At 44.2% G+C, this 23,718-nt stretch overlaps 1 protein-coding gene across 3 annotated transcripts in view; it reads left to right on the top strand.

Moving 5' to 3' along the window:
* IFT122 (intraflagellar transport 122) overlaps window positions 1-23,718 on the top strand; it is a 65,778-nt gene that overhangs the window by 17,353 nt on the left and 24,707 nt on the right. For 2 of the 3 annotated variants that reach the window (XM_087824978.1, XM_016209897.2), the window contains exons 6-16: window positions 529-595; window positions 1,568-1,714; window positions 4,820-4,895; window positions 7,685-7,876; window positions 8,037-8,175; window positions 9,377-9,579; window positions 10,430-10,567; window positions 11,854-12,018; window positions 14,370-14,567; window positions 18,648-18,788; window positions 22,308-22,361. In XM_087824978.1, the coding sequence (XP_087681104.1) occupies window positions 529-595; window positions 1,568-1,714; window positions 4,820-4,895; window positions 7,685-7,876; window positions 8,037-8,175; window positions 9,377-9,579; window positions 10,430-10,567; window positions 11,854-12,018; window positions 14,370-14,567; window positions 18,648-18,788; window positions 22,308-22,361 (1,520 nt within the window). Of the gene's footprint in view, window positions 1-528; window positions 596-1,567; window positions 1,715-2,683; window positions 2,861-4,819; window positions 4,896-7,684; window positions 7,877-8,036; window positions 8,176-9,376; window positions 9,580-10,429; window positions 10,568-11,853; window positions 12,019-14,369; window positions 14,568-18,647; window positions 18,789-22,307; window positions 22,362-23,718 lie in introns of all 3 variants that reach the window. The other variant, XM_016209896.2, reaches the window with a different exon arrangement.

Genomic DNA, 23,718 nt, shown 5'->3' with positions numbered 1-23,718 from the left:
ACCCCTGAAAAGTTGGCTGGAAATTCATTAACCTTTTTTTTTTTAAAAAAATAATTATAGATTCACAGTAAGTGGCAAAGATAATGAAAAAGTTGTGTGTACTCTTCATCCAGTTTTCCCCATGGATACATCTTATGTAACTATTGTATAATATCAAAACCAGAAAGCTGGGTCTGAGGCAATCTGTGTGTATAGTCCTGTCATTTCATCACCTGTGTAGATTACCATCACCACAAAGATACTCCTTATCATCATCTACCCCCCACACCTCCTATTATCCCTAACATCTGGTACCCAGTAACTGTTAATCTGTTCTCCATTTCTATATAATTTTGTCATTTCAAGAATTTATAAAGTAGAATCATACAGTATGTGACCTGGGATTGGCTTTTTTCACTCAGCCATAAAGACCCGGAGATCCTCTAAGTTGTGTGTGTATCAATTATCTGTATCACTTAACCTACGGAATATTATTGCTGAGTAATATTCCAACTGATCTATCTTTTTTTATAATATTTTGCATTGAAGGCTTATGGTCTCCTGAACAGAAGTCTGTCTCCAAGAACAAATCCAGCAGCAAGATCACCTGCTGTAGGTGAGTTAGGGACAGCTCTGAAGGTCGGCTTTATGTTCTGTCCTCTTCTAAACAGACTCAAAATCCAGGTAATTCACATAGTAGAGAAAGCCTGTGTTAGCTCATTGGTTTGGGCTCCTGTATTTCCTCGTTTCTTCTTTTCTGGTCTCCTTGGTGGGAAGGACTTGTGCCTGCCTTTGATCATCAAGCAAAAGAAAACTATAAATTGCTTTCATGCAGTTATCTAGTTACAAACCTCAGCCTGCAGCTGTCATCAATGGAGGCTCTCTGGATATGCAAGATTGTCCTTTCCAGGTGGCATGTGCACTGGAGAAAGCAGGCACAGGCTTTGATGCTAGACCTGGATTCAAATCCAGATGGATCACTGACAGGCTCTGCGACCTTAGGAAAATTACAAAATCTCTCGGAGCTGGAGCCTGAGGTTCCTCATCTTATAATACTGGATAAAAATACTGATTTGATAGGGCTGTTGTGAAATGCCACAAACTAATGAGTCTAAAAGCATACAGTACAGCACCTGGCATACAAAAGTCACTCTATAAATGGTAGCTATTCTTGCTTTTCAGCTTCTGAGTATAGCCTTTCTTTCATTCAACATCTGTTAAGCACCTGTTCTAGAGGCTGGGAATACACAAAGACATAGATTTTGTTCTTAATGTGCTCTTAAAGTGGGAGGGTGTTGAAATGGTGAGTGGGAGGCTGACCCAGCAATACAGGCACAAGCTAAGGGCTATCCTGGAGGTCTGTACAGAGAGCTATGAGAGCTCAGAAAAAGGTGCTCCTGCCTTCACATGTCTGTTGATCCCTGAAATAATGGGATTTTAAGTCTGGTCCTCTAATTTTTATGTTATGACTAGGATTAGCCTAGCCATTGCTACCTCATCAGACTATCAACCAAGGCATCATCCTCACTGGTTTTACTTTCTGTGTTCCTTTCTCTCTCCCTGTGCCCTTTGCTGGTTGTGTGAACAGCTGGACAAATGATGGTCAGTACCTGGCTCTGGGGATGTTCAATGGAATCATCAGCCTACGGAACAAAAACGGCGATGAAAAAGTGAAGATTGAGCGGCCAGGGGGCTCCCTCTCCCCGATATGGTCCATCTGCTGGAACCCTTCAAGGTGCTCTTACAGCTACCCTCCTTCTAGGGCAAACACTCTTTCTTTTCCCGTAAGGTCTCTCCATGTATTTAAAGGCTTTTTAGCCCACTTGACTGATATGTTTTGGAACCTGTTCCATTTGAATGGAATTTTTTAAGAGCCCATCTTGTGTTTTGGAATGAATCCCAGAGCTTTCGCTAAGCAGATGAGCTATCTAGGCCAGCTCAAAGTGTCTGTGTGCGCGTTCACACATGACACAGAAGGGCCATTTTCTTATGAATTAAGAGCTCACCTCTTTACTGTGACTTTATTTTGGTCTTTTTCCCTTTTTCAGCTCTTTCCTCTAAGTTGGGCAGAACATGTGCCCACCCAATAATAAATAGCTTTTTCATGAGTCTTTTTTGCTGCCCTTGCCAAAAAAAGTTTAAATTGTCTACAAGTGTCCCCAAGTCCTATAGTACCACAAACAATTGGCATCTGCTTTCTCAAACCTTACACATACTTTTCTTTCTATGCCAATGTGACTTTGAATGTGGACTAATATCTTTATATGCTCTTTGTATAATCCTATAATATTAAACCACCAATGTCTCCCACAGAGCCCTCTGAAGGTAAATTAAAGGACTTAATTGTCACTTTACAGGTGGTGCCTACTTGATTTAGAAGGTTGTTTAATTCCACTGCCTTTTCTGCACCAGATTATTATGCTTCTTCCTGAATAATTTTGTCCAGCCCAGAGCTGTACCATGCATGTCTAATGCCTTCAAAGGCCATTAGCCTACCCCAGAGTTCCTGCTGTTTGATTTTGTGGCTACAGATGACTTTGTGGCTTCAGGGTACCATTTTTAATTCATGAGAAGCAGGATGCCCAGTGTACCTGGTTGCTGTCCTCTTCCGGCAGGGTTCAAGGGCTTCTTGACAGGTTTTGAAATTATGGCTTTAGTGTAGTTCTAGGCATTGTGATTGTGAACAACCAATTACTGTCTACAGCCGGTGGGAGAGTTTCTGGATGAACAGAGAGAACGAGGATGCCGAGGAAGTCATTGTCAACAGATATTTTCAGGAAATCCCTTCCACTCTGAAGTCAGCAGTGTACAGTAGTCAGGGTAGTGAGGCAGAGGAGGAAGAACCAGAGGAAGAGGACGACAGTCTCAGGGACGACAACTTGTGAGTGTGTCCTGAGGAGCAAGAACCCTCCTGGGAAGGGACAAGACCCCAGAGCAGACCTCCTGGGGCAGATGCTGCTCTAAGCTCCTTTCTAAGAGGGTTTGAGGTTGTTGGTGGTGAAATCTCCTCCAACAAGGGGGAAACAGACCCTTTTAAAACTCCTGTGTGGATTATAAAATTATCCTTTGAGAAACTTCGGGAAATACTAAAAAGTCTAAAGGAGAAAGTTCAACTCTGTAAAACTCCATCCTTTGAGGAAACCACTGTTAGCATTTTATTGTATTTCCCCTCAGTGTATTCATATAATTAACTAAATCATATCCTACTTTTTTATTTCCACTTAACATCATAGAGTGAACTATTTCTAGTAACATTAGAAGTCCTTTGAAAACATGATTTTGAATGCCTACATAGTATGCCCCTGTGTGGATGTACTATAATTCATTTAACACTCCCTCTATTACTGGACATCTTTCTTACCCTGCTCCTACACTGTACCTTACCTTGCATCCTACACTGTACTTTACCTTGCATATATCAGAGAAGAAGCTCTCAACTTACCCACAGTCCTCACCTCCCAAATCTTGGCTGTCCAGGCATTCTTTCTTTCTGGAGTAGAAAAGCTGGGATAGCCAGGATTTTCTGATTGGGCAAAAGCGATCTGGCTTGGAACTTCCCAAACTGTGTTCTGTGGTACCTGAGGTTCTTTGGAAAACGGAAGTGGCAGCTGGGGGATAAGGAAAGGAGGAAGGGGTGGGTTTCAGGTCCCCATCTGTGCTCCAAACAGAGTAACCCCTTATTGCTTGACATGAGTTTTGTTTTGGTAGAGACCCACTGCTGGGGGCGGGGGGAGAGTTTGAAAACCACCAATCCAATTCTTGGGGCTTGCACCCAACTCAGAAGCATATATGGCATGCCCAAGAGGGCTCACTGCAAGCTGGGCTCCTAGACTGTGTTTGGACTTCAGTGCCAGTCATACAAAGTTTACCTGTAGGTCCTTTCCTGTTAATATTGCCCTTGGTCTTTGTCTTTTCCCCCCTTAGTTGTGAATTAGTGCCTGTGGTATTTGCCACTTTGCCACTCTTGGCTGGGTTTTGCAGAAAAGGTTGTACCATTTCAGGCCTGCATATCTAATGGTGCTGCTAGGTGACCACAGGGGCTTAGGCTCAGAAAAGCTGGACTTAATAAACAAAGAGGAAGCAACATTAGGTGGGTTAAGACCAGGCCTCAAGGGCAGGGAACATCTCTCTCTCAAACTAGATTCCCAAGTAGCCTGATCCCCAGCCTCAGCTGAGGAGGTTTCTCCTGTGTGTTGGTCCTATAGCCCTAGTCCCAAGGCACTTGTCTTGATAGAGACTCCATTTCAAAGACAGTTGTTGATCTTTAAAGAGCCCATTACTCTTTTTTTTTTTTTTTTTTTATTAGATCCAGTTAGAAACTATTTCACCCCAATTGTAAGAGAACCTAGTTTAGGTATTAATTTTCTCTCTTCAAGAAGAGCAAGCAAGGTTTCCTCTGTCTATTAAAAAAGTCAGACAATCTATGCCTTTCCACTGTGAAAGACCTTTCTCCTCCATCTTCCTATATTTTATAGTACATAAGAATAAAGCACTCTTGAATCTACAGCGTTGCCCTTTCTTAGTGTTACTCCACAGGAAGCTTTGAAATGATGGGTTTAGCTTCTTCACTGTGGCAGTGTCCCAGCACCACAAGCTCATGGTAGGGCATTTAGTGAAATAACAGATCCCAGGAGGGCTGAACCAAGCCTTGCCTCATCCTGTTAGACTGATTGATGGGTTGACCCACGTTACAACTTTTGGCCTCAGTACTGCTGTACAACATTTGGCAATATGACAGGCTGGCCAGGGCTTTCTTTTTCCTGTTGTTTATTAAACACTTAAGGCTAACTCATCAGCAGACCGTGGCCTCACATAACCTCTTTTGTCTTCTGTTGATTAGAGAGGAACATAATGACATCCTGGCTGTAGCTGATTGGGGGCAGAAACTTTCCTTCTACCAACTGAGTGGAAAACAGGTATGTAGCTCTGTACAAACCCAGTGGGAGATACAGGTACAACATGCCTGTTAATAGTTTTTTACTTTCTGAGACTGTATTATTAATAATTATAATTTATTGTTTGCTTTTATTTATTGAGCATTTGCTGTGATATCAGGCACTGGGCTCTGTGCTGTGCATCCTTTATCTCATTTAATTCTAATAAAACCCTGTGAAGTAGGTACTTTGATTATCAACTTTTTTAGAAATGAGTAGACAAGACTCAGAGCAGTGAAATAAGTATTATGCCTAAAGCTCCACACTGCTAGTAAATGGTGGTACCTGGAATTGAAACCCAGATTGGCCTGACTGTAAAGCCTGCCTTTCTATATTTGCTTTATTCATCCTGCCCGCATTTATAAGTGCCATTTAGGCCAGCCCTTCACCTGTGTTAGGAGCCGCTGATGCTGAGCTATGTCAGTTAATGCCTCTGCTCTGCCAGAGTTCACAGGCTGGTGGAGACATACTCCAGAGCCAACAGTCCCAGTGCAGTGTGATACATAGCATGATAGAGAACTGTACAGATAGCTAGCTATTGGGACACAAAAGAGGGTGACATCACTGCTTGGTAGAGATGGGGCATTTGTAGAGGTGACTTTGAGCAGGATAAGCGGAGTTTGCTAGGCAGAGATCACTGGGAATGGTGTTTCAGTCAGAGAAAATAGCATCTGCAAAGGCAGGGAGGAATGAAAATAGATGATAACTCAGGGAACAGTAAGTTGTTCAGGGTGACTGGATCCAAGATTTGTGAAGAGAAGATGGCACTAGAAAGGAAGATGGGGACAAGATTGTAGTGTGAATAAGGAATTTGAATATCATATACTGTGAGTATTCAGGAGCCATAGATTTAGGTAGGGAGCGACTTGGTCAGATTGCTGTTTCAGAAGAATTCTTTGTTTCTGTGGAGGGTGTATTAAAATAGAGCCTGGTGGTAGGAGACACTGAGGATTATAGCGAAGGTAGTAGAGATGGCTTACTACCACAGCCAAGCAAATGAGAAATGCAGTCGTTTCAATGGAGCCTTTTGTTTAACAGCATCCTTTTTTCTCAAAACATATCATGCTAGAAGTAGGGGTTTCAGATATGCATTGCCTAGCTTTGGAGCCATTTCTTCTGCCTCTCCTTACCATTGGTCATTTCTTTTGAAGTCAAGTAAAGATAAAGATTCTGGATAATAAAGAATTTTCCCAGTTTCCTGTGGCTATTTTCTCAGAACCATCATTTTAATTATCTGGCATACTTAATGTATGTCCATCATCCCTTAACAAATATTTATTGGCACATCGACTGTGTACCAGGCACTGAGGGAGGGTATTAGAAGTTCCCTGGAACAAGTAACCACACTATATTAGGAGGGAATGGGGTCTTGTTGCTATAGTGACAATAAAAAAGAGCTCAACATGGTAGTCTGGGTTATGGGAAATATCTTGCATGTATGCAGCCCCACAGTTCATGTTGTGGCCCAGAGTTTTTGACTGATAAGCAACCTCAGTCTGCTGAGAAAGTAACCCCCAACTTGTTTGGGACAGTAAAATTGTTTTCTTAGGGTGTAAGTATCTTTTAACTCTGAGAAGATTTAGAATTAAATATGGGATGATGAAGTAAATCAAACCTGTGCTTTTGTGTTTGGCTTAGGCATAATTTGTGTATTTTTGGCATTTTAAGTGTTTGTGATATTTAAAGGGATCTGGCTTAATAATAATAATAATAGTTAACATTTATTGAGTTTCAAGGCATTATATAAACTCTTTACAAGGCTAATTCTTTTATTCCTTAAAACAACTTTTGTGAGGTAGATACTATTATCACCACTTCACATGTATGAAAATTGAGGCACAGAGAGGTTCAGTAACTGCTCAAAGCAACACAGTTTAGTTAGTGGCCAAGCCTGTTTTGGAACCCAGGCAGACTGGTGGTAGAATCCATATTAGAATAATTTTTAAAAATATATATGTTTTTATTGATTTCAGAGAGAGGAAGGGAGAAGGATAGAAATATCAATGGTGAGAGAGAATCATGGATCGGCTGCCTCCTGTATGCCCCCTACCTGGGATCGAGCTCACAGTCTGGCACGTGCCCTGACTGGAATCGAACTGTGACCTCCTGGTTCATGGGTCGACACTTAACTACTGAGCCACACCAGCCTGGCAAGGACAGTTTTTAAATTAAATAAATTAAGCTTTGTGAAATACTAAGAAAGAGAGAGAGAAAGACAGACAGAGAGAGACAGAGAGACAGACAGAGAGAGACAAACAGAAAGACAGAGACAGACAGACAGGAAAGATAAGACAGGAAGAAGGGAGGGAGGGAAGGAGGGAGGGAGGGAGGGAGGGAGGGAGGGAGGGAGGGAGGGAGGGAGAGAGAGAGAGAGAAAGAAAGAGAGAAAGAGAAAGAGAGAAAGAGAAAGAAAGAAGCAGCTGAGGGGAACAATTGAACCCAGCAAGTACTATGTGTGAAGGAGGGCCTATGGGAGAAAGACTATCCCTGGGTTCACATTGGCTAAGGAGCAAAAGACACACACTCCTGGAATGGTTAGGTGGGACTGGGGGAGATGCTGCTGGCTCTAGTGGTCAAGGATTCAGCTGTATGGAGGGGAGAAGTAGGGTGCTCTAAAGGAGGCTGGCCTGTGTTCATGATGGAATCACTGGAAATAAGGCTGGCCAGCTCTCCACTGTCTTCCACCTCCCCCCATTAAAGTCGGTAAGAAAAGCCCTTAATTGTATTGTAATTATTATGGATTCAGAAGTGGTTTTCCCTTCTTTTCTCAGATTGGGAAGGATCGGTCACTGAACTTTGACCCCTGCTGCATCAGCTATTTTACTAAAGGGGAGTACATTTTGCTGGGGGGGTCAGACAAGCAAGTATCTCTTTTCACCAAGGATGGAGTGCGGCTTGGGACTGTTGGGGAGCAGAACTCCTGGGTGTGGACGTGTAAAGTGAAACCCGATTCCAACTATGTGGTAAGAAGAGGAAGTTTATTTTTTTGTGCCATTGCCTGAGTAGGCACTGAACATTAGGCATGGTTATCCAGTCAAGTCACTGGTATTTGTTTCTGACAAAGGGGAGAGTAGACTCTTTCTCCACAGAGAGCTAGGAATTGACAACTCTCTTTCCCTGCAGGTGGTAGGCTGCCAGGATGGCACCATTTCCTTCTACCAGCTTATTTTCAGCACTGTCCATGGGCTCTACAAGGATCGGTATGCGTACAGGGATAGCATGACTGATGTCATTGTGCAGCACCTGATCACTGAGCAGAAAGGTAAAAGGCAGGTAGAGCCCCTCTGCCCTCCAGACACTGGGAAGAGGGTTAGGTTGAGAGGGCCGCTGACAGAGCAAGTGAAATGGTAGGAAATATTTCTCCTTGGTCTTTTGGAAACGCATTAGACCACCGGATCTTGCTTTCTTGGGAGGGTTGGTGAGGGGAGGATGTAGATATTTTTGAGAATCGAATGAAAGCAAGAAACCCTCTCTCAAAAAACCCCACACACAGATTCACAAAATTCTGCAAATAATTCCAGAGGAACATGGACTACCTAACTAAGGGAGGATAATGTATAACAAGTCAGAGCCAGGGTGGTTGATATGCATGAGTCTTTGTGGACCTGTATCCTCTTGGTCAGAGGCACTTCTGGGTACTTTCCGCTCAGCTCCATCTGTACTTGCCTTCTGGCAGGTCCTTGCCCCAGAGATAAGCAGGGACAGTGGGTCACCATAGGCTCAGTCAGATCAGGGTTCCTGGCCTAGTGCAGTCAGTCCAACTCAGTCTTCTCTTCTGTCCACCCAGGTGTCTGGGCTGGTTAAATAGGCTGAGAATCCATTTGTTTCAAGTGTATTCATATTCAGATGTATTGGACACATCTTACTGCCGGATGCCTGTGCGTAGGGATTCTGGTTGGGAGTTGTCTTACAGATTCAGATGACAGACATCCTTTGGTCCCCATCTGGGAGCACCTCTGTTTGAAGATCCCAACTGTGATGGTGAGGTTGTAGCCACTTGGCCAGCTCCATAGAATCACTTCTGGAGACATTTTCTCAACCTGGTCTGTAGTGAGTGTGAGAGCCTAGTATGTCCCAGAAAATACACATGGTTCCCTGTTGTCAAGGGTGGTGTTTGGGGAGTGGCCAGAGTTGTGGGCAGTAACTCAGGCAGGCTCCCAATCATCAGGGGCCATTAGTGCCATGTAGAGGAGTTTAGATTTATGTTCAGCAAGTGATGGTAGTACTAAGAATTTCATTTTCCATACCCATTTGTAAGCTTTGGACCACAAAGACTATTTATGACTTTGGATCCTGGTGTTTAGCAGAGCTGATTGTACATATTATACACTCTGTAAAGATTTTTTTGATGAGAGTGTCTCCTTAATTGCCAGTAGCATTAAGTAAATGATAGCTTTTCATTTCTCTGCCTTCTACCTTACTTAACCTCTTGCTAGAACTGTATTTTTCTTTTTCTTTGACAGTTCGGATTAAATGCAAAGAGCTTGTCAAGAAAATTGCGATCTACAAAAATCGATTAGCTATCCAACTGCCAGAGAAAATCCTCATCTATGAATTGTATTCAGATGATTCGTCAGACATGCATTACCGGGTAAAGGAGAGGATTGTCAAGAAGTTTGAGTGCAACCTCCTGGTGGTGTGCGCTGATCACATCATCCTCTGCCAGGTAAGCAGTAGCAGGTTGGGCTGAATCTGTCTCATGCTTCCTCCAAAGATAGGGTACCCAACTCAGGGTTTTTGGTCATTAGGAATTGGTTATTGCTTTTATTTTATTGACATCTATATGAGTCAGACTTTACTAGAAAGTCATGGGCCATAAACTGGAGAATATCTATTTTTTGCATTGCAAAGTACTTTGTTATAAAGCCTAAATTGATATCCCACAAAATGAAGATTGACTTTTTTTTTTTTTTTGGTAAACATATACACATAAAAATTCATGCTATCGTTTAGTTAAACAACAACAAAATGTATTTTAATTCAAAACAGTAAAGGAAGTTTTTACTTTCTGATAGATTTTTTTGACAGAAAAAAATTTCTCAACTTAGAACGTCCTAGGAAATGTCTAGGGCAATACCAAGAGAAGTTTGGAAAGACTTGGAGAGAAGGCCAACCTAGCATCTCTCTTGGAAGTAGTGGTGGATTTGGTTTCATGAAACTTGGCCTATTGGAAGTAATAAAATGGATTCCTTTAGGAATCACTGGATATAAAATACTGTTAAAATACCTCTGAAAGTCTAGAACTTTAAGAAGTTTTAGGGGTGCCACAGGTTCTAGGGTAGAAGTGGCAAACGGTGTGCTTTTGACTGCTTAGGGGTCTGCACGAAAGACCCAAGGCTGAGCTAGGCTCTGTGGGAAGACTCATGAAGAATGAACGATACCAGTCATGGGAACTAGGTTAGATATATCATGAATGTGAAATTTTTTCATCTCTCAGAGGCAGAAAGACCTCCTTGGGAGGGCTGGGGAACACTTACTCTATTGAATATCCATGCAGAGGTAGGTTTGCTTTCTAGGAGAAACGACTGCAGTGCCTGTCCTTCAGTGGAGTGAAGGAGCGGGAGTGGCAGATGGAGTCTCTCATTCGCTACATCAAGGTGATTGGTGGCCCTCCAGGAAGGGAAGGTCTGTTAGTGGGCCTGAAGAATGGACAGGTGAGTGCTCTTTCAGGTCGCCCATCAGTCTGACTATCTGTATGCAGATACAGACAGCCAGTCAAGTAATCACCCTGAGATAGGTTTTCAGGGCAAGAAAAGGCTTCTTCCCTTCATGGGCACATTAGAGCTTCCTTTTATGAGGATAGCCTCAGGCCAAAGAAGAGGTGGCCCTCAGACTCATAGCATGCCCTATTCTGGCAGAGTTGGCGCTGCAGCCTCTGGGCTGCACATTGAGTAGATAAGTGGGCTAAAAGTCACGCAGAAGGTGGGAGATTTGTTAGAGGTTCAGGTTCTGTGGCTTGCTAGAAAGGGAGGCAGAGATCACTCCTTAGGTCAGATCCCTATTAGAGCAGTGAATGGATTAAGGCAGTGTATTCTTGCTTGTGCCCTGGAGGGTGTTGGTCTGCAGGCTATTACTAGATGTTATAGGAAAAATGGGTCCTCTGCTCAAATAGATGTGGAAAATCTAGGTTACACAAAGTTGAACAGTTTTCTGTGTGTATTCTTTGCTCAAAATAAAAGTTCTAAGTGGGCTACATGGAAATTTGAAAGTGAAAATGTAATTACATTAGCCTGAGAGCCAAGCTGTCTAGCAGATGGCTTGTGGTGGAGGTTTTTCAGGCCTTTCCCAGGGAAGGAAGTCATGGAGTATGAGTTAGCAGGGACCATAGAATAGCAAAGCAAGAGGAAAGCCTGCTTCTTTGTCAGTGTCACTTCCAGTGTGAGGCCTGAGAGGATGGACTTTGCGGGCAGGTTGACCTGGGGTCATATTTGTGCTAAGCTGTGTGACTTCACCTTTCTGAGGCTCAGGTTTTACAAATGAAGATAATGTTTTACAAAACTATCAAAAATAGTTAATGAGTGATTGCTTTCACCATTATCATCGTTATCATCATTATTTTGCTGTGGTTATACCAGATGTTTTGTCAGTGTTTACAGCAGCCTCTTCCTGTGTTAGTTACTCAGATCTCTGCTAGATGATGTTTCCTAACCCTGCAGTTGGATAATGTCATTAACAAATCCCCAGTCAAGCAGACTTTCAAGTGAGTTTGTCATGTCTTGGAGCCGACATGTCATTACTTTGGTGACCTCAGGTGAACTACACTCTGTTTTAAGGATAAGCCCTGCTCCCTTTCTTTTGATGAGTCCCTCTCTCTGCCCAGAGCCTCTAATGAAGTTAGTGGGAGTTGGTTTTGTAGAACACATGGGATTCCAACAGCCTGGCAGTATTCCAGGGTTTTGTTGCCATGGTGATTCACATTTTTTATCTGAAATTTTGCCAGATCCTGAAGATCTTTGTGGACAATGTCTTCGCCATCGTCCTGCTGAAGCAGGCCACAGCCGTGCGCTGCTTAGACATGAGTGCCTCCCGAAACAAGCTGGCTGTGGTGGATGAAAATGACACATGCCTGGTCTATGACATCCACACCAAGGAGTTGCTTTTTCAGGTGAAGTTCCAGGGACTGCCCAGGACATGGTTCTTGGATTAGAGACCCTCCTTTAGCTTCCCAGTCCTGACAGGAGGTACTCATGCTCTGGCTTCCAGGTGGGTCCCTGGGAGGAACAGTGAGGTGTAAGGGTATAGGGATCAAGCAGGGGTGCAGAGTCTACGAGGCCCCCAGACACAGCCTGCCCCTCCCACACGCAATCTGCAGGAGCTGAGTGAGTCTCTTTGAACTTTGGTTTCCTTGCAAGTAAGATGAGCAAGTAACATTTTCTTACAGGGTTACAGAGAGCAGTAAATGAATAAATTTAAGTGGAGCATATTGTAGGCTGTCAGTATATGGGTTAATGTGATGATGATTCTTTTGAAAAAGTCTGCTTCTCACCTACTGGAGGCTGCCTGCATCTGTGAGTGACCTAAGACAGTAAGGAAACAGGACGAGTTTGTCATCTGAAAGGAGAGGCATGGGGGAAGCCCTCCCTTCTATTTATTTCACAAGGATACGGTAACAGCCAGCAAAATGTGAACGGTTTGGGGATAGGCATTGTTTACACATCATTTCGTCCTGTGGCTGGAGGAAGTGTGTCACTGGAGAAGAGAGCCAAAGGCTCCATGCCAGTGCCTGGTTGGTTTTCTACTGGACTTAGCGCTGCTCTTTGCCTCTTTAGGGTTTTGCAAGTGGTCAGGGCCCATTTGTCTGAAGTGTGTTCCCCCAAAGCTAAAACCTTCCCTAATTAACTTTCTCAGCCACTACAGGTTTCCCAGTATAATGGGCAGATTGAGGTTCCCTTATCAGGGTTTTTCCTTGTCCTCAGCAGCAGAATCAGCAGGGTGGAGGGGTGCTGCAGTAGGGGGCTGCCTCTGTCACTTGAAAGGAGCTATTTGGCTACCACTAGCCCCAGTGACTCTCACTTGATAACATCTTATTCATAACTGAGGAAGCAGAGTGGTTTAGGGGAAAGAAAGAGCATAGGTTTTGCCTTCAGACAGATCTGGGCTCCAGCCCTGCCTTCATGACTTACTATGTGATCTCAAGCAAGTTGGTGAACCTCTCTGAGTCTCAATTTCTCCTTACATCTAAAATGAAGCTAGTAATTTCCACCTCACAGAATTGCTACAGGACTAGATAAGATATCATAGCTAGCCTGCTACAAGATAGGGCCTTCAGTGTTACTTCTCTTCTCCCCAGCCTCAACACAGACCCCTCTAGGTAGGTTAGCAGCCCCCAGTTGTGAATCTGTGTCCAGCCTAGAACCATATAGGAGGGAAAGGTGTGTGTCCTTCCCTATCCCCACTGAGAGTTTTCTATAGTAGGCTGGGGAAGGTAATTCTCAGCCCTTGCCAGGAGTCATAAACATTCCCAGCTATCTTTTTCTTCTCTCCACTGCCTCTGCCCCTGAAAATGCAAACAGCTGTGGGGTTTTTTTTCTCATTATAAAAATAATCTGTCCTCATTATAAAAGATTTAGACATTGTAAAAGATTCTAGACAGAAAGGTATGACCATCTGCTGGTCCCTGGGTCTCTAAAGCTGAGCAGAAAATTCTTAGAGGAGGTGGGGGAAGGGGGTACCTCCTAGGGTGATTGTTTTTTGTTTTGTTTTTTAATCCTTCCCTGAGGATATTTTTTCCATTGCTTTTCAGAGAGAGTGGAAGGGAGAGAGAAAAAGAGAGAGAAAAACATTGATATGAGACAGGCACATCGATTGGTTGTCTCCCACACGCACCCTGACCAGGGCTGGGGATCTAGCCTGTAACCAAGGTACATGCCCTTGGCTGGAATCGAACCTGGGACCCTTCAGTCTACAGGCTGACACTCTAACCACTGAGCCAAACTGGCCAGGACAGGGTGATTGTATTTTTACAGTGTGCAGATTATAAGTGTAGAGCCAATATATTATTTTTTAATTTTTAAAATAACTCACTGTTCTTTTTCTTATTATAAAAAAAATAGATGTTCATGACCAAAAGAAAATTTTAGGCAAAGAAAAAACAGAAAATATAAAGCACCCACAATTTCACCCACTGAAAGATAATCACTGTTAATTCCTTGGAATATATCCCTTTAAACCTTCTTTCATACAGAAGTAGAATCCACTTTGCTGATTTTCTCACTTATGAAATGATTAATATTTGGGAGTAATAATTTTTTATTCAAAACATACAAAAGTGCATAGAGGTGCTTGCCTCTATACCGCTATCCATTTCTTTGGATCCCCTTTTCCTCCCTTTCCCTCTATCCCACTGTTAGCAATTTCATGTTATTCAGGCTTTAAAAAGAGAACTTAACTGAGTGTAGAAATGGTGCCAAAGTCCAGGGTGGTATTTACAGGATTCTCACCATCCCTGTCCCTCAGGAACCGAACGCCAACAGTGTGGCCTGGAACACCCAGTGTGAGGACATGCTTTGCTTCTCGGGAGGAGGCTACCTCAACATCAAAGCTAGCACCTTCCCTGTGCACCAGCAGAAGCTGCAGGGCTTTGTGGTAGGCTACAACGGCTCCAAGATCTTCTGCCTTCATGTTTTCTCCATATCAGCTGTGGAGGTGCCACAGGTAACCCAGGACACCTGTCAGCTCTCAGTAGTGGCAGGGCAGGCAAGACCAGGAAAGCCAGGCCCCTCACTAGTGCTTTGGGGAGAGAATGGTGAGGAGAGAGGGAAGAGAGGCAAGAATGGTAGCTATAATGTCATGGAAGGCACTCTCCTTCAACCTAAAATCATGTCTCTTCCCCCATGCAACCTGTGTGTCTTTGGGCAAAAAGCTCAGCATCACTGAGTCTCCATTTCTTTCTGACCCCTCCTTCCTGGTAGGGATGGGGAGGGTATGCAGGATTGTCTGTCAGCAGACAGTTATGTTTCACTGAGAGCTGTACTTGGGGCAGAGTGTAGCAAGCCAGCAACGCTTGGAGTCCAGCAGGGTGTATGCACAGGCATATGAAGCGGGTGGTGTGTGTGAGACAAAGAGAATATGGGTGGGACGGGGTGTGGGGGCTGAGGTCTATGAGCCAAAAAGGAAGCATGGGACCATCTGCACAAGTCTCTCAAACTGGGAGGGGGCTGGTATAGAAATGGGAGGCTGGAATGTGAGTCATGCCCACTGTAGACCTGTTATAAAATAAAGATAAGGACAAGGAGAGACTAGCCCTCAGAATCCCATCCTCAAAAGAGAATCCTGCTTAAACATTTTGGAAAATAACCACCCAGACCTTTTCTATATGTATGTGTAATGTATGCATAATATAGAATTAGGAGTATATTATTGTATATAAAATTTTAAACAAAAATAGAATCGTACTGTAAATAATGTTTGACTTTTATTATCTATAAGTATTGCTACCACAGATGAAACCTCAGATTTACTGCACTTACTTTACTGAATGTAGATTATAACTAAGAGAGACTTAATTGCCTTCCTTTAGCTCCCTCTTCTTCTAATTTAACCTAACATTTACATATTGCAGACTTATCACGCTGTATGAATTGTTGGCTATCAACCAGTGATCTGGCTTTTTCACTGTGCAATCTACTGGAAACATGACTCCATGTCAATAAATGTCCATCTCTAGCAGTTTTAAATCCTAAAATGATTGTAGATTCACATATAATTGTAAGATATCATACAGAGATACGACTTACCCAGTTTCCCCCACTGGTAACAGTTTTGCAATAGTGCAGTACAAATTTGTCACCTGTATAGGTTGGTATATTCACACCAACAACCCATGAGATCCCCAGTGTTGGGTTAACCTTTTATTATTGCCATACCTTCCTCCCTACTGCCCCACCTCCACCCTATATTGTTTTCAATGACTGTTTTTTGTCCTATTTTGTGGATCTTCCACAACTTACTCAACCCAGTGCCTGTTGTTAGACATTTGTGCTGTTTGCAGCTTTTTGTTCTTGTAGATAGTGAGCTAAGTCTTTGCCCCCATCCCATCTTAACTCCTTGGTATCAATTCCTAGGAGTGAAGTTCCTGGGTCAAGGTCTATTTATGCTACATTTAAAAGATTTTTAAACATGTTTCCAGACTGCCTTTCAGCTAGGCTACATCAATCTACGTTCCCTCCACACACCTTGCCCTGGCTTGGCTTTTTGTAAAGGGTGGGACTGGAGTTCATTTCTTCCTCTTAGCTGATGATAGCCTTGTTACTTATTGCTGTAGGAATTCTTAGTGCCTGACACAGAGCAGTTATTCAATAAATGTTAGTGGAATTCAGACCCAAGGAAAAGGAAAGAGAAAAAAAGGAAACCAGAGAAAGAAGGGAGAGAGGTGGATGGAAGTGGCAGCAGCAGGAGGGATAAGAACAGCCCCTGTGGACTGTTTCCTTGCAGTCCTCATCTGCTCCCCATACCAAACCATGCACCACATCCACCAGAAACCCAGTCTTCCTCAATCACGCCAAACATGCTATGCTGATTGAAAGTTTTTTTCTCCCAAAACTGCCATGCTGACCTCAAGATAAATGCAGTTTACTGCTCCCTGACTTTGGCTGGACAGGAGGAGCTGAAGGGACAGCCTGGGGCTTCCTCTGCCAAGCTCTTAAGATTCAGAAGCCAGACCCCCCTCCCACCCCATGGCTGCACTAAGGCTATCCTGCTGATGCAGCAGGTCAGAACTGCCAAGGGTTAGGAAAGGCAGCCTCAAAACAAAGGCTATTTATCTGTTGTTTCTGCCTCCAGCCATCCTGTGGTTTTGGCCTAGGGAGGAGGGAGAAAGCATCAGACCCACTCTGGGGATTTCTGGTTTCCTTTAGAAATTTACATCATCTTGTGCAAGAAACGGTTTGTCAGGGCTGCCAAGTAGGGCGGCAAGCCCCGGTCGTGCTTCTCTGGGTGGATTGTGACTTCATGCTTGGAATGGAATAGCAAGATAAAGTAGAGCTCAGAGGGCATTTGTTCAGTTACGGTATTTTTAAAACTCCCACTCTCAGATTGTGCCTCCCAGGCAAGCCCAAATGTTAACTGTCATATGCTCCATTTTGACAGGCCTGAGTCCCTGTTCCATCCTCATGGAGCATTCAGCATGGTCAGAAGTTATACAGTTTAAGGAAAGGAGTACTGGCTTTCTGACTCTGCCGCCTAAACCAGATGCAACCTTGAGCAACTCCATTCACTCTTTGGGCCCTCACTTTTCTGTGCAATGAGGTTAAACATACCCATCTTTCAGGTTTTGTCTGTTCCAAATCCTATTATTGTTATTATTATTAACAGTCTTAAAATATCAAACACTACAAAACAGAACTAAATTGGAATAGAAGGTGCTCACTAAAGGAGTTTAGAAAGGAAAGCTGATTGTGCATGGGGAGTTTGAGAAAGCTTCCAGGTGGTGGTAACACTTGATCTGAGCCCTGGAAGGCCTGGAAAGGCAGAGAGGAGCAGCAAGGGTGTTTCAAACAGAGGGAAAGTTGAGAGTGGGTACAAGTCTGGAGAATTTGGGAAGTGGGGAGGAGCTGGCCCTGAGAAAATACTGTGGTTGTAATGAGCATGCTCATTTTTTGTCTAGCACTTGATCAATTTTCAAAACACTTCTCTCATTTGCCCATGGTAGCCTATGAGCTGGCCAGGGCATCTAAACAGAAGTTAATTTACCCAAAAATTCACACAGCTAGGATGTGGCTAAGCCAGGCCTGGGTTCTAACCCAACTCCTGCGTTCATACCCTGCTGCCACCTAAAGGGAGGGAAGGTGGGTGAGTGGCACAGTAGGAAAAATGAGTGCTCAGCAGCAGGCACATCTTGCTGTCAGAGAGTAGAATGGCTTAAAAAGAAAAAAAATTTCCTTCAACTCTAAAGCTAAAAATTGAGACAGGAAATTTCAAAGATTAAGGCCCCAAATGGAGAAAACAGCACTTTCGGCTCCACATTTGGGAACCATTAGCACAGAGGTACTGGCTGATTGATCTCCACTGCCCAGGAATCCAGAAGGAAAGATGCCATTCCCTTCAGCACATTGACTGGCCTAAAACAAGGCAAGGCCTTTTATTATGAAAGACACTCAGGCCCAGTTCATGTACACAAACACACACACACACACACACACACACGCGCGCACGCACATGCCCACCCAAGAGGTCATCCCAGGCTCCAGCCCCAATATCTTCTACATGCTGCTTATGTGCCCTCAGGCAAGCCAGTTGCCCTCCCTGAGTTTCAGTCTCGGGCTATAATCCGGAGTGATAATGCCTAGGACTACTGGGACAGATCCAAAAGCGCTGTGTAAACCTACAAATAGAAGTTATTAGGAACCATGCACAGAACAGGTGACATTTTAACAGGTCCTTGAAAGCCAAATAGGTACTTTCCAGAGGGTGAGGAGGGGCAAAGGCATCCCAGATGATGGTGGCACCTGTGGTGAGGCAGGCCTGGAGGTGGGGAAAGCTGGTGGTGGAGGGAAAGATGGGCAGGAGGTTTGTGTTGCTGAATATGATGGTTTGGCTATGAAAGCAGGTGGCAGAGTGGAAGGCATGTAGTGGGCTGGGGTGTGGCTGAGAAGGGTACTGATTAACCATTGCAGCATTGCTCTGCAGGAATTTGTAATTAAGTTGGTGCATACATCTGGAGTAAGGCTTTGTATGAATCTTACTCTTTCCATTGCTCTGAAAACCATCTTCTTTCCTTTTGATGAAATCCTACAGTCTGCTCCCATGTACCAGTACCTGGATAGGAAAATGTTCAAAGAAGCCTACCAGATTGCTTGCTTGGGTGTGACAGACACTGATTGGCGTGAGCTGGCCATGGAAGCTTTAGAAGGATTAGAGTTTGAAACAGCAAAGAAGGTAAGCATCTAGTCAGCATGAGCTAGAATCCGGTCCTCGGAGGGTTCTTTGAGGAGGCAGAAGGGGGTCCAGGTGACATATGGAGAGGGAAATGCATACTGCAGTGGGCTCTGGAATTAGACTGACCTGGGTTCAGCTCTCAGCTCAGCCACTTCCTAACTGTAAGCCTGAGCAGGTAACAGCCTTTCTAAGGTTGCTCATTGGTAAAATTAGAGTGATGATAGGCCCCATCCTCAAAAGTTATAAGGATCTAACGTGATAATGCCTATAAAGCTTGACACAGGAGAAGCATCTGATAGATTCTATCTGTCACTCTTATTGGCTATCGTTTATGTAAAGCACCTAGCTAAAAGCCTGGCACATAATAGGAACTCCGTAAATGGTAGCTTTTGTTATTGGTATAAGCACTTATTGGTATTAGGTCATTTATTACACAATGCTGTTTTTCTTGGCACTCTGCTAAGTATGGTGGAAGAGATGGTTGAGTTCTCTGATTCTGAAGCAGTGTCACTCCCCACATAGCTTCGTGGCATGATTCATGACCTTGATTCATGGTATTATTTCCTGGCTCAGTCTATTAAAATTACAGAAATGGCTGAAAACATTTGACCCCTTTCCACACATTGTTAGAAAGAGCCCAGCTCTGTCTCCTGAGGTGTAGGGGAAAGGAATGGCCTCCAACCTCTCCCCTACTTCTTCTCTCTTCTGTCTTTATCTTCCCATAGCCAATTAATCAGATACTCATTTTGCCTTGAACTGGTAGGGAACATTCAGAAGTATGTGATGCCATCTCCACACTAGATCAAGACTTCTAAGCACAAAAAGAGAGTGGACCAGGACCAGACTAGGGTTCAGATGCCTGGTTGAGAGCCAGCTCTGCCGTGTACCAGTTGGATGACCCCGGGCAAGCTACTTCTCTTGGACCCTCCGGCCTCATTTCTGCAGTGGGGAAGGCGAAGACACTAACTTCCAACCCTGCCTGACATAGTGTCGTCAGGCTTAACTGTCACATTGTAAAAGGGATTCTAAAACTAGCAATGGTTGTACAAATGCTAGCTCTTATTAAAACAAGTACAATTATAATTATATAATAATTATCTAGATTATAGTTTTGTATCGACTGTGTCAGAAAAGTGGTGGTAGAGGAGGATTTTAAGAATTCAGAGGAGGGAGGAAACATTTTCATGGAAGGAGCTTCCCTCTCCTGTTCCACCCCGAAATGCCAGGAGGATGAAGAATAACAAAGGATTCCTAGAATATGTTTTGTTTGTTTTTAGCCTGGAATGAAATTAGACAGCAGTGCCTATCACTGTGTTAAGTGCTTAGCAAATGTTTGAATGAATGAAAACTAAACTGGAATGAGCTTCCATTTGCTTAATACCCTTCCCCAATTCTGTATCCCCCCAAACACTCCCTGAGAATAGAAATTATTGTATTAAAGCCACAAGACTTTGACCACAGACTATAACTTAATCACTTAATCCAAATCCCTAATCCCCAGCCTTTCTTTTTCTGCTTTGCCAAGTCACTATGGCACACATGGAGGTGGAATGGTTCCTGGTGATAGACTGCTGTCCCCACTAGATGGCAGAGGAGGGCTGTTTAGCACCCTGGACCACTGCCTTGAGCAGAACTGCAAAAGCTTCTCTGTTTCCACATTTCTCTCCTCTGAGGTTATTCACAGGCCTTGTGACTGTGACCACTCTGACCAGTGTACCTCTGACTCTGCAGAATGTCAGGTCTGAAGGAACTCAGAAACAAATTTCTCTCAGTGGTGAGGAAGAAGTAGGTTCATGGCCCCCCAAATGGAAAGAGAGCTAGGACTGAAACCTAGAAAGCTCCTTCTTACCTCCCTTCTACTTTGCCAGACATTTCAGATTTCCCTCTCATGTTGCTTTAAGGAAGCCAAGACCTCGAAAATTATTTATAAGACCTCCAGCAAAGAATACAGGTGCCCTTAGCTCTCCATCCCTTTACTCATGTGATACCTGCCTTACCCTTTCAAGGAATTTCTCTCCAGGAATACCCATTTTCCAGATTCCCACTCTGATGCTTTACTTAATCCTTCCACCTGCTACTGCCTGTGCTCAGACAGTGAATCTGTGTTCTCCAAGGCATTTAGTTCATACTTGTATAACTCAGGGAGATTTATTGATCTATTTAATCTGCCCACCTCCTCTTTTAGAATATGAGCCCCCGCATTGGGGAGGGGAACAGGAGCCAAGTCATATTCATCTCTCAGTCCCCTGGCCATGCGGGCTGAAAAGATGAAGTCACGTTGTGGTCACCTGTGAGGCAGCCAGAGGCTGGGTGACTTGCTCATTTCCACAAGTCTTTTTAGAATGGAGGAAGTCGCCCGGTCGGGCATGGCTCAGCGGTTGAGCGTCGACCTAGGATTCCTGGTCAGGGCACATGCCCAGGTTGTGGGCTCTATCCCCAGTCGGGGGCACGTACAGGAGGCAGCCAATCAATGACTCTCTCATCATTAATGTTTCTCTTTCTCTCTCTCCCTCTCCTTTCCTCTCTCTGAAATCAATAAAGATATTTTTAAAAAAAAAAAAATAGAATGGAGGAAGTCATGCAACTAAATAGAGGCTGCAAGTGGCCAGGGTTGTTGTTCTGCATTTCATATTCTAAGGCCTCCTGGACCTGATGCCTCCTCTAGGTGTGTGTCCGCCCATTTCAGATGGGACAGTGTAAAGGAGCACAGCTGGGTATAAATGTTGACAGCAAAGCCACATGAAGATCATCTTTACATGGCGAGTTATGCTCCTCTAAACCCCCTGCAGAATCTGAAAGCAACAAAAGAGGCTTAGTTAACATCAATCTGCATGAAGATGGATGCCTGGAAACTTCCAGCAGCCCATGGGTTAAAGTCTCTGGCTTTACTGGGAGTCCAGGCAAGATCTACCCTTTCAGGATTTACACAAGTTTGCCTTCCAGGGACTTGGAGTGATTCATTCCCTACCTCCCCCTTCCTTCTAGAAACCATCTTTATTCCTTCTCAAATTTCCCCTCCTTTTCTCCCTTCATGATGGTACTGTAGGCTCTGGATGCCCTGTGTTTATGCACTGTTGGTAAGCATAGCTGTCTCCTGTTTTCCGTCCAAGTCACCAAGATGTACGTGCAGTCTCTCCTCAGTCAGTACATTTTCTCCACTTCCGCTCAGATGCCACTGCCTCAGAGTGTCAGACTGGCTTGTTCTTTCCTTTTGCATAGAGATTCCTCTAAGCAGGCACCATCGCAGACTCAGTATCATAGTTTTGTTTCACCTAATCCCAAAGTGATTGATGCAACCAGGGCTTCTTTGCTCTTCTTTATACGGGCTAATCCCAGGGATAAAGCTGAGCCTCACTGGGTGGTATAACCCTCTTGGACACACAGTGATTAGTCAATGCTTTCTTTTTTCCCCTCCTTACTGGCTCACTTTCTAAAGCTTGACTTCACACCCCCAGCCAGTCACCCACTTTTGAAGCCCAGACGGCAGATGATTTTATTCTTTTATTTTTTCCTCTGTAGGCCTTCACCAGAGTACAAGACCTCCGATATTTAGAGCTCATCAACAGCATTGAGGTAAAGTGTTCTTTCGTCTCAGGAAGGCACAGAAAGCTGTCAGTGGTTTACAAGCAGCTCTTCAAGAAGGCGAGAGCCTTGAGGACATGTGAACAGAGCCCACTGGTGTCTGGGTATCCGGGCCACAGCCTTGCCCTTGGGGTGCAGAATGCCATGTGGTGGGGGGAGACAGCACATGGGGGCAAGAAGTGCAGTCTCTCATTTGGCAGCTGGGGGAGGTTGGTGGGTTCCTAATCTTTCTGCGCTTTGGTTTCTTGTCTGTAAAATGGGATGAGACCTATCTCATAGGGTTGCTGGGAGGATTAGATGGGTTCTCAGTAACTGGTTTTTATCCTTGCAGTGGTTGTTAGCTGGTTACCGTCCTCTAGGGCTTCAATAACGTGCCAGTGTAGGAGGCACTTCCCAAATGCACATCATCTACATCCCACTGTAGCAATGGGTCCTGGGGATGGAGGTCTGAACTGGGCACCTGGAGACTCTGGAGCCCTCCTTCCAGCCCACTATTCCTAGCTGAGAAAATCAGCCTCACCAACCAAACCCAGAGAGGGCTGTGGTGGACTAAAGAGGCGGGTTCTACGAGCACCATTTGCTAGGTGACGGTAGACCATATTCTTAATTCCTGTGTATCTTAGTGCAGTCTGACTGTCTGTAAAAAAGGCATACATATTTTTTCTCTGAACAGATTTATTGTGAGGCTATGGGAATGTGAGATAAATTTGAATTTCCCATATGGAAGCAGTGAGGAAATCAGCAAATGTCTTGTCCCTTTGCTTCAATTCAGCATAATAAACACCTGTTGTGGGCCAAGCTTTGTGCTGAGTCCAGTGGGCAGAGCTGAGTGGAAGAAAACTGCAGGAGCTCACACACAGCCTGCTAAGCCTAATAATTGTTGCCATTTGCTGAGTGCCTGCTCTGCCCCACACATGATCATGATTGATGTGTATACTATTTTAAATCCTCATAACTTAGACACTGTTTTTATCCCTATTGGATAAATAAGGACACAAAGACTCAGAAAGTCTAGGTCATATCCCCAAGGGTCCACAGACAAAAGCTCAGTTTCGAATTCAAAGCCAGTTTTATTTCCAAGCTGTCATTACTCTAGGCCATGGGACCATCTAAAAAGTTGCTTCTGGCCTTGACTGGTGTGGCTCAGTTGGTTGGAGTATTGTCCCTTACACTACGGGGATGCAGGTTTAATTCCCGGTCAGGACACATACTTAGGTTGCAAGTTTGACCCCCAGTCGGGGCATGTATGGGAGGCAACCAATTGATCTCTCTCTCTTCCCCTCTCTAAAATCAATGGGCATGTCCTCAGGTGAGGATTAGAAAAACAAGAGTTGCTTCTAGTGCACCC

Source organism: Miniopterus natalensis, chromosome 15, assembly GCF_054644295.1.
Source record: "Miniopterus natalensis isolate mMinNat1 chromosome 15, mMinNat1.hap1, whole genome shotgun sequence".
NCBI classification, from domain to species: domain Eukaryota; kingdom Metazoa; phylum Chordata; class Mammalia; order Chiroptera; family Miniopteridae; genus Miniopterus; species Miniopterus natalensis.
Note: the sequence above shows the minus strand (reverse complement) of the source record. Positions and strands in the feature narration are given on the sequence as shown.